Source organism: Manduca sexta, unplaced genomic scaffold (genome assembly GCF_014839805.1).
Source record: "Manduca sexta isolate Smith_Timp_Sample1 unplaced genomic scaffold, JHU_Msex_v1.0 HiC_scaffold_3707, whole genome shotgun sequence".
NCBI lineage: Eukaryota > Metazoa > Arthropoda > Insecta > Lepidoptera > Sphingidae > Manduca > Manduca sexta.
In genome coordinates, this window is record NW_023594805.1 from 1 (window position 1) to 11,918 (window position 11,918).

General features: G+C 34.3%; 1 protein-coding gene across 1 annotated transcript; it reads right to left on the minus strand.

Annotated features, from left to right (window-relative positions):
• Positions 1 to 111: 111 nt before the first annotated feature.
• Positions 112 to 3,897, minus strand: LOC119193179 (cleft lip and palate transmembrane protein 1 homolog). The gene is given in 4 exon segments (XM_037446830.1): positions 112 to 1,430; positions 1,433 to 1,584; positions 1,776 to 3,396; positions 3,555 to 3,897. Coding segments are annotated over 4 exon segments (1,878 nt in total). The 5' UTR covers positions 3,642 to 3,897; the 3' UTR covers positions 112 to 1,412.
• Between the last annotated feature and the right edge of the window lie 8,021 nt (positions 3,898 to 11,918).

Sequence of the window (11,918 nt, forward strand, 5' to 3'; positions counted from 1 at the left end):
ATTATGATTCACATGTTGAATCATTAGCGAATTAATATTGCCATCACTGACATCAAGCCGAGCTAAGAAATCAGTATTTTTTAATCCGAATATTATACAAAAAAGAACTTTAAACCAAACAAATCGTTTTATTCATAATTTATCTAAAACTATTCAGCAATAAATGTATATCAGTTATTGTAATAATAAACAAATTTAAGTTGTGCTCTACAAATTCATTTTACACAAAATGTAATCAATGAACAAAATCAAATTTTGAAATTTAATAAAATAGTATAGAAATGTATACCTAATAAAATCTTTAAACTCCATATTTTAAAATATACCATTAATATGTGCTTGTTAATAAATATTGTACCTTAATGCAAATTGCAACAATAAAAATATTATTATGTATTAATATACAATTACATACTATTATAACTTCGTGCTGGAACATAGTATACTTTTTTTGTAAGAAGCATTTCTCAACATTATGAAATTAATCTAAACTAAATATCATAACAAAATTTGTATTGACAATCTATATTTTTAAAAGTAACAATAATAAGAATCTAAGACCTTGAATTAATTTGAATAATATTATAAGTACTGCATAAATATTGATAAATATTATGTTGCACAAATTAGGGCGCCTTTGAATTAACCGTGTAGCTGCAACGCGGCGGTCGCGGACATTAAATCAAATAAAAAGACGAACTACCTCGCGGCACTTAACGGCAAATCGAAAGCACTCTTAGGTCTTTTTACTTCAGGGCGTTTCATGTTGAGGTATAGATTTACAAAACAGCGCTGCTACCGCGCTGCAGCTACACAATTAACTTTAAGGCGCCCTTAGTCCAAGCAGCTTGCCAGCGTTTATTATTATTACACACCACAATTATTAACACATATGTGAAATATAATATCAGTATAATAGATACAATATAAAGACATTGCGTTTTTCTAGACTAGAGCAACATGTTCTATGCATTTATGACTAATATTCACATAATATTATTGCATGTAGAACAGAAATATTTAATTAAATTTATATGGAATGAATTTATGAACACATATCAAAAGGATAATATGCCTTTTCTTAATTAATATTTAAAATATGAGGTTTTCAGGATTTATATTTGGGTACACAATACTCAACAAACCACATAATATTTGAAGTTATAGAATAGAACAACATACAATATAATACCATAAATAAATGTACAAATACTATCACACCATTTATAAAAATGGTGCAATCATATGACTATCCCAAAATTACTACCAACATAATGATAATTGTTTTCTGTTTCCCTAAAAAATACAAATTATAACACACAGCCTTTATTTGAAGCAAGTTCAAAATGTAGATTGAATAATTTTTCACTGAACTGACAGCAGTAATTCTGAGGTAGCCAAAAATCATTAAATTAATCATTTTTCTTATTCCCGCTTCTTGTTCAGATTCAGTAATAGCTGATGTTCCATTTTTGGCAAGTTTCTGCTGTTCTTCCATTTCTCCAGAGAAACCAAACTCATTGACACGTTTGTGATCCACCTTGTACATCCAGCGTTGATATAAGAATATGAAGAACACAATATCTGGAATAAAAAAAAAGTTTTTAAAATTGTGAAATCCCTTTATGTTGTATGCAAAAACATTGAAGTGTATGGTTTATGCAACAATAGCCTATTAATTTATAAAAAAAAAAATTGTCTCTACAAAAAAGAAAATGCTTCATTAAATTACTTTAATTATGTCTTAAACTATTTTAAAATTGGAAAAGTTTTACTCACCATCTCGAAACATCCTAGCCTATACATTGTTGGCATTTTTATAACAAATGCAAATATATCATCAATAAATGTGTTAAGGAACTTATATGTCATCATGCGCCATGGAAGATGAGCAACTGATTTAAGCTTGTAATTGATAAATAACTGAGGAGTCATCATTATAAATCCAAAAGTCAATAAATATCCATACATCATATTCAGTATAAATGAATACCATCCCTTGTGCTCTTGGTATAGTAAGGAGTAAACACCATATCCAATTAGCAATGGGAAACAAGCCCAACTAAGATATTGGAAAGCTAACATGTCATATTGTTTGGTACTAGATTCTACATAAGATCCTTTGTCAGTAAATGTTATTTTTGGTATTCCAAATACACGCTGTTCTCTATTTATCTTCACATCCATTACTTTATTAATCTTCCAGATTTCGATTATTAAACCAATGAAACAAGATATTCTAACCATAACATTTGTTTCATTGTCAAGAACATAAAGAAGCACTACAGTAGACTGAAAGACATTGAAAAATACTGATCTCACAGACAACCCTTCCAAAGATTGCCTATTATTCCAAAACTGAATATCATTTTTGAAAGCCAATAGTTCAAAAATAGAATGCAGAACAGAAACTGTGATAGTTAATGCTAACAAGTATGGAGATGTGTCTAACAACAACTCTTTAACAGTATCTTGCTCTTCATCTTGTTCTTCAGCACCTAATGCAGAGAACATACTAAGTTTATCTCTCATAGCTTGTGCAGTATATAATTGCCATTTAAATAAACTTAAGGGTTGGTATGTGAGCTGGAGTTGGAGGTTAGTTGTAGTCTTATTTATAGGGACATAATCACGCATCATGTTCCAGTAGTCATTTAAAAATACAGCAGGTTTGTACTGTTTGCCTTCAGGTAAAAAGTAAATAAATTCATCTAAGGGTGGTGGTACACTTCCCATCATCCAGTTGGTTTGATCAGTTACTAAGTTTATTGTCAAATTTGGGTGCCAATGTGACACAATCTCCTCTTTCAGTGTTTCAGCTTTCTTTATTTCCTCCTCAGACTTTTCAGTTTGCCCAGTTAACAAATTATGTGTTTTAAGATAGCGTAATTTCTTGTATTTGTTTAACATTTTTTTTCCATATGCAATTCTTGGTCCAGCATAAAACTTGTCCTTAGGGTTAGGTGATTTTCCTTCTTCTACTACAAATACATGTAGGTACATTGAACCATTGTTCCTAAGAGCATGTGAGGGAGTAATTTCTGTGGAAAATGTAACAGTGCCATCATTATTTGGTCCTGAAGTCCAGTCACCATATATTAAGCCATTGTGAGTCCAAATCAAAGTCAATTTGTCAAATTCATCATAAAATTCCTTATCTGATAAATAGCAGTATAAATCTAGGTTTGTTCCATTTGGGAACATATTAGTTGCAGGCACACGGACACTTCCAGACTGATTGCTAAGATCAGGCTTAGGTGCAGATGGTTGCCTGAACATTGATGTGATAAAGTATACAACTAATGCCCTTATTATAAGGGACTTAGTTATTGCAAAAAAAGACTCCAATTTAGTTGGTTGCATTCTACGGCGCTCTTCGTCGACTTGCGCATTGATCTAAAAAATGAAAAAAATTGATATTGTACTATATTTTTAAACAAGGCAATAAGTAAGTAGACTCAATTTGTGCGAGCTTATTCAACACTAAATAAATACGACTAACCTGTTTCGACCTTTATAAAAAAGAAGTTTTACAAAATGTTTTAATTACTTACATCCGTACTGGCATCAGCAACCTCATTGCCCTCGGCGATAGCTACAGTATCTTCACTGGGATTATCACCTGAAGGATTCGAGGCCATGTTGCCTTAAAAATCTTTATAACCAATGCTTTACGTGAATTTTAGTATGAATTTAGTGTGCTTTATTAATACTATTTAACCATTACAAACACTTTTTGTATGTACCAAATTAAAATAACTTTACATTTGTCGTATTGACCATGTATTTAACCAACGAGTAAAAATTTAAAGCAATGATGTAGGTATGACTATGGGTATTATAATTCTCTTTGCTATGGCCCTATGGGTCGACAGGGCCAGAGACAAATAAACCAGTGTTGCCAGGGCCCTTGAGTCGTAAGCAGGGATGTTATGGATATGCAATTTCGGATATGGATATCGGAATAAAATTATATCGGTTTCGAATACGGTTACGGATATGTAATTATTTCGGATTATCCGGTAGTTTCGGATAGTTTCGGTTACGGATATAAGATTAAAGTAAAATAAAAATATTATGTAATACAGTAGGGCGACGATTACTAACTATCGTTCGTCGTCATAGTCGATTATTCATTATCGATGAACTAATTGGGGACATGGGTGTTCGGAAAACCTCTGTGTTTTAATTTGAGATGAAGTTTCAGTGAAGTAGTGCCACCTCCTTTCCGTGAAAAGTTTTTATCACACTGTTTATATTTTGCAAAATAACCTTTAACTTGATGGACGCATTTTGTTCTTATAAATCAATTTAGTACGTAATACAACACTTTTCCTTTACTTTATTAAATTAAGTACCTACGTACTCTCAAATGAAAAAAAATACTATTTATGAGTTAGGTTATGTTATGTTACCATGCCAAGCTACGGCCCTATCTCCATCAAATGCTGAACAAGGCCTTTCGCAATAACTCGTTCAAAGAGCTTGCCCATCTCGCCCAACAGAACTATTGGGCGGTAAGCTGACGGAGAATCAACAGCGCGCCCTTCTTTCCTCAACAAGACCAATTTTCCCGATTTCCAAAATCGCGGATATTGGCCTCGCTAGAGAAAGGTAGAGAAAAGTCTTCTTAGTCGAAGCTCGATGGCTTCCTGAGCTGGTTATGTTAGCGGTGTTTCTTGATATCGCTAACGCTTTTAACTATTTGCCTTGGAGTTGCATAAGGGAAGCACTTCAATACCATGAAGTGCCAACTTACCTATGCCGCATTGTTGAGGCTTACCTGTCGGAAAGAAATATCACCTTTCCCGTCCGCGAGGGGTGGAAGCGGCATGACATGGTATGCGGTGTTCCACAGGGATCAGTCTTAGGACCTCTGCTGTGAAACATTGGATACGATTGGGTGTTGCGAGGTGCATTCATAGAACACTTCCAGCGGCTCGCCCCCAAGCTTATGAGCACCGCAGCGGCGCTTGCGCGGCTTCTGCCTAATCTTGGAGGGCCTAACTCCGCCTGCCGGAAACCTTACGCAGGGGTCGTACGGTCTATGGCCTTATACGGGGCACCAGTGGGCTGATCACCTGACAGCCCGCAACATTGTAGTATTGCCAAGACTATAAAGAGCGATGGCCGTCAGGGCTATCAAAGGGTATCGTACGATCTCCTACGAGGCGGCCTGCCTTCTGGCCGGATTTACCCCTTGGAATTTAGAGGCGAAGACTTTTGCGTCATTGTATCTGTGGCACGAGATGTTGCTTGCACGGGGCTTTAGATCAGCGCCGCAAGAAGTTGCTAATGAAAAAACCCGGCTCCAACAACTCTTAGAGGCAGAATGGGAGCAACGCCTAGAATATTTTAGTTTTGGTACGGTGACAATTGAAGCCATTCGGCCGATATTCGCGGAATAGCTTTGGAAGCGGCATGGCAGTTTGACCTTTAGAACGACACAGATACTTTCGGGTACGGATGCTTCGAGAAGTACCTGTGTAGGATTCGTCGACAGCCGACACCAGGATGTCATCATTGTGAGTGCGAAGAAGACTGAGCTCTGCACACTTTGGCCGTTTGTCGTGCATGGGATTCACTACGCCAAAATTTACTCACGACTGTGGGCGGCAACTTGTCGCTTACGACAGTTGTGGCAGCCATGGTCGAGAATGAAGATGGTTGGAACTCCGTTGCCACTTTTGTGAACAAGTCATGTCCGCCAAAGAGGCGGCGGTGAGAGAAAGGGAGCGTTCTATAGGACTTCCCTTTCGCAGCAGACGTCGGAGAGACGACCTCCGACCTCCCTAAGCTTCGCTTTAGGTGGCGGACGGGTAGCCCGATATCGGGTAAATGATGCTCAAGGCTTGCCTGCTATATTAGATACCTCGTATGATTTTACCAAGGACCCATTCCTTGGATGGTGAGAGGCCCTGCCCAAGAGCCGAATCCTGCGAAAGTTGCGGTTGCATGCACTTGCACACCCCGCGACCATTGATATTAGGGAGTGAAAGTCGAATGGCGGGGTTTTAGTCACTAGGACAGGTTATACCGGCGAGTCCGGCAGAAATCCATAAACGGATTTCCCCGTGTTAAAAAAAACGGTTATGTTACATCTAAAAATAACAAACAAACTGTACAAGATTCACGTGACGCGTGAGCGGTGAAACAAAAACCTGTCGGAACATATTATCCGTAACTTATCCGAAACTTTTATATCGGATACGGTTACGGTTACGGATATATTTTTATTTCGGATATCCGATAATGTAACCAGAGGGACATTAGAACATTTTGTGTTATGATGTTATGGGTGCTTTCTAAGAATGACTACGTATCTTAATTCTGTTAAATAGAGTTTAGTATTGGTTAACAAAACTGAAGGTTACATCTAGTACCGCCATAATAGACCTAAAAATCAAGAAAGTATGTTGACTATCATGATAGCTGAAATTGGCCGCCATTATTGGGCCTAGATTTCTCATCGTTAGACTTAATTTGCTAATTGTTTATAATTGCAATTTTATTCAATAATAACTTAATTTTTTTGCCGAATATGTTGAGTTAAGCATGTTCCCCCGTTTCGAGAATATTTTTCTATATTTCTGTCGTGTGTGCTTACAAAATAGTGTCTCCGAGATGTTGACTCCAATTGTGTTTACATTTATGTATTTTATTTATTTTGTATGCTATAATGGAAAAAGGACAAATAAAAAGGCACTTGCGAAATCTATGAATTTGCCTTTGAAATTATTGTTATCATAATAATTGTTGACTGGACGGAAAAAGATCATATCTGTAAAGTATTATACTAATCAATCTCTAGAAAGAAATTAAAATAAATAACAGAAAATTGGACTGTAATGATTTTTGAATAAGAAACCTAAGCACTACACTGTTGTGTATTTTGTAATAATAATTTGTTATTAAATAAAGGAAATTATTTATAATTGTAGACGTTTTACTTTTAATATTCCAAATTATACTCATATAATTTATATCTAAGCGTAAGATTTATAGTTAGCAATTTTTACCGATATCAAATTATCGATAACATATTATCGATCGAGAAGAGGCGGCGATAGCCTAGTTGGTTGCGAATCGGACTGTCGAGACGAATGTCCGCAGGTTCAAATCCCAAGAGCACACACCTCTGATTTTTCTAAAATATTATGTGTGTATTCTTTGTGAATTATCGCTTGCTTTAACGGTGAAGGCAAACATCGTGAGGAAACCTGCATACCTGAGAAGTTCTCTATAGGAATTTCGAGGGTGTGTGAAGTCTACCAATCCGCACTAGGCCAGCGTGGTGGACTAAGGCCTAATCCCTCTTAGTAGTAGAGGATACCCGTGCTCAGCAGTGGGCGAGTATTTAATACAGGGCTGATATTATTTATTATTAAGGAACGTCCCTAAAGAGGAGCAGATTTATGCCGGCGCCACACACAAACAATTATTGGAACAGACTTTGCCACACATTTGAATACAACTCGATTACTCTGAACGCTTCGATGTGTGATCGAAAAACCGATACCGAATGGTAAATACGCAAACATACAAAGTTTGTATAAATACGCAATACCCATGCCACACATGAGTTCAAACAAGCGTTCAAATAACTGTTCAAATATTTTTGCACCGACATAAAGTAATTTGGCAGCCTTGCTTCTTTTTTATGCGTTACGATGGTATAAAATCCTACCTAAACTAAGCTTTAATTATGTGTGTGTGAGCTCAAAATCAACATATTAATTGCCGCCTCTTCTTACGTAGTATCAAAGACGTAGTATATTGCCGGAGTATTGTAATCTTCTTTAATCTTTGTATATTACTTACTGTATGACATAAGTATATATAGAAAACTAAAGTCAAGGCTTTTAACCAAAGCTTATGTATAACTCAGAGCGCTTATGAACGTGACAATTGACGGAGAGCGCTAGTCGCTACCGCTACCTTAAATGGTTATATTCTCTTTGAGCGCTACTAAATGTTCCGAGTTACAACAATTAAATAATCTCCAATTTTTATAGAATAGGGTATTAGTGTATTTGAGAAAAAATCCAAAAATACATAATTTAATCAAATCAAGGATAGTTTAATCAAAAACCAATCGGAAAATAGTAGTTTCAGTTCATAAAATTATAAATTAAATTTTTAAATGCAATTCAAAGTTTTGACTTTTTTTTCATCTCTTTTTCAAATATGCGAAACTAGTGCCGCCATGACATGACGTCATCAAGGCAGTAAACTGCCAAAGATAATATAACTACTACGTAAAGTAAACTGCTTGAAGTGTCAATAAGCGTTCACTATTTCTAAATTATCGAAATATACAAATTTTTTAGTCCACCACGCTGGCCTAGTGCAGCTTGGTAGACTTCACACACCCTCAAAATTCCTATGGAGATCTTCTCAAGTATGAAGATTTCCTCAAGATGTCTTCTTCACCGTTAAAGCAAGCATTAATTCACAAAGAATACAGACATAACTTTAGAAAATTCAGAGGTGTGTGCCCTTGGGATTTGAACCTGCGGACAATCGTCGCGGCAGTTCGTTCCACAAATGAAGGTTATTATTGAAATTAAATCAAACAAAAGAATGATATTTATCATTTATTTCAAACGCAAAATGTAAGATTGATAGTTAATCGGACCCAAAATGCATTCGGAAACCTTACCTTAAATGATTAGATTCCCAAACCATTATAAAATTAGTTCTGGCAACATTAAACAAAACATAAAAATAATTACTAACAGCAATTCACTTCATAAAGTTTTCCTAGAATCTACATGTAATACTCAGATTCTGCATCGCACAATATGTTGATGTCCAACACTAGTTTCCATCACAGACATATCATTACTTACATTTGATGATTATTTAAAATCATAGTAACATTCTATTTATTCTTCTAGCAACATAAATTTATGCATATTTCCTGCCTATTATATTACTGAAGGCGCAGAACTATCTTGCACTTACAAAATATACTTTCACTTAATGACTTCACATCTTCCACTAGCATTCATCGCCTTGCAGTGTTCCATGCGGTCCTCTGTACATACTGATAACATAACTAACATGATAGAATGATATTTTACAAGTGCAAGATACAAACATACCAAAATGAAAACAGTTCACCTAATGTCTTAAAAACTAAAAATTGTTAGTATCATTGTGTAAAAAGAATCCAAATTTTATATTCCCTTTGAAATTATTTATAGATAAAAAAATGTAGTTTTCTTAAGTATCCACTTACTTGACAATGTTACCAACATTTGAGTCCGCTGAACTGATTCTTAATACTAGCGCAGTAAATTAAAATCTGTCAGTGAGTAGCAATAAACATTTAGCTATGTTTGAAAGTAGTTAATGTAAAAACATTTCTAACGTGATTTTCACAAACCAGTTGCCACTGACAGTGCCTACATGTCTATTATTTTATAGAATTGTGTCTGTTATGTAAATGTCCACAAAAATATGTTTTTATAAGGTATTTATAGTTTTTGTAATGTGAACATTTAGTACCCAAAGTAACAATTAAAATTTTTCAATTGTAGTTATCAGAAAATTAAAGAGGATTTAATATTAGTGTACGAGATATTATCGGTGAATTTGTCGTTCATAACTGTTAACTTATGTGTTACTTTAAATTAAATTTTGTATAGAAATATTCTATAAAATTACTTAGAGAAACAAATATTTACTCTATTAAATACACCCATTGTGAACAACAAATAGGCATGCAATTTTTTAATTTAAAATATTTTAAAATGAAAATGCTTTTAATGAAAATAATTGTATATTTTGTCATTATCCTCCTTTACTTATTTCATAACTAAATTATATTGTTTAGATGCTTATTCAAAACGCAAAATCGGTGTAATTCCGAGTCTATCTATAAATTGCACCATAGCAGCAAAAGGAAAGTAGTATAATAGCAACATAAATTATTCCTAGAGTTTTAAAGGGAAACAACATACTTAATACAGTTATATTCCAAAGTATTTTACCAACCTGTTTATTAATTGAAAATCATGTATTATAATATACTTATCGGTAAATATTGGGTGAACTGTTAACATTTTTAGACATATCAATTGTTCACTTAATCTTGCATCTCTTCTGGCAGCTCGTGTGGATTTAGGATACCCGGCACTGATAGCTGTACTCTTCTCTTTCCTCCTGAGCCTGACGAAGCACGAATAAACGCTCTTCCAAATACAAGTCGCTATCATCTTCACCTGTGTACTCCTGTAACATGGAAACAGTTGCAGTATTTTAAAACTACGTAAAGAGTATTGCATAAGCCAAGTACAATGTATGGAACGCTGCATAGTAAAGAAAACCTATATTAAAACATGTTACATATTCTAAGGGACCAAAGCCTCCTTATTGAAAATAAAACATTTTAAATGTTTTGTCCCAATACACTACTTTCTATCACTACTAATATTACAAATACGAAAGCTAGGAAAGCTAAGGAAACTGCTGAATGGATTCAGATAAAACTTAGTGCATGGATAGATTATGACCTGGATTAGTATACAGACGAAATATTTGATTTGTTCAATCTGATCATCTGATATGTCAAAAACTGGCTGCATATATTTTGCATGAATTAAGGCAGTTTTTTAAAAAGAAATCAGAAATATTTTGAATCTAGAGAAAGGTCAACTGTTAATCTTAATTAAGTAAATAAAAAAAACAAGCCTATAGTCCCAATCCTTTAGCTTTAATTATGAAGTTTAGTGGCGACCTAGACTTTCATAAAAAATATATACAAATCTAAATTACTTTTAAACTACACAATTTAAGGCAACATACATGGCGATTAGACCGATGCATATTGAGGTGCTCAATCAATCTGCTTCAGTTGGTAGTGGGTTCCGTTACACTCAGTATACTTGTATATTATTATGTGCCTCATGGTTGATTTTATCAAACTTAAGACGATATTTATCGGAAAAAATATTTTGAAGTTTGAAAAAGTTTTGGACAGGATGCTACAGAAGTAGGGCATGAGTAATAACTCAGCATAAAGACATTTTAAGCTTATTGATATTTAACGTATAACTGAATGTTTTATTATCAAAATATAATTTAACATACCAATCGTAATTTTTTTCTAAAACTGGTCAAAATTAAATAATTATACCAAATGTTATATACCTGTGATTCTAAAATATTTGCTAAGTTGTGGATTCGTTAAGACTGCCTCTTGATTAATGCGATATTTAATAGGGTACCGGACTCATTTTTGTTCTTAACAATTATCAAATATTTACATAATATAAATTATAACACCAAAGAAATTATTAAAATCCAGTGAAAAATCAACAAGTTATAAGCATTTGAATTTCGGTGGAAGGGGTAATTAACAAGAAACAGAAAAGAGACAAAATATCCACATGTGACGTCATCGGGAATTACGACGCGTGCGAAAGAAAGAGATGAAGCGATATCCCCACATCGCGCCCACTTCTGCACATTACAATATTTTAAATATGAATTACTCGCTCATGTTTAACCAATTGTTATGCTGTGTTCGAGTGCTTCTTTCGTATTGAAAGTCATTACACATAGAATAATGTGCAAAATCAAACATAGGCCGGTCCCCTATTATATCAGACGTTATGATGAGGTCACGTTGGAATTAATATTACCGCGTATTACCACATTAAAAAGTGTCAAAATACTGCCAGCGAAAGCAAATATCAATTGCGCACCTAATGCTGTCAAAATATAGCATTAAGATATACTTATTAAGTAATCCCCATAACATGTATTAAATAATGTGTGTTTAAAACCTATATAAATAAAACCATGATGTGTAAGATATATTGTTAGGTTTTTAGGATTTTATCGCGGCTTTAATTATTTTAATTTTAACCAGACGTTTCGAAGACTTTGCAGCCTTTGAATAATTAAAA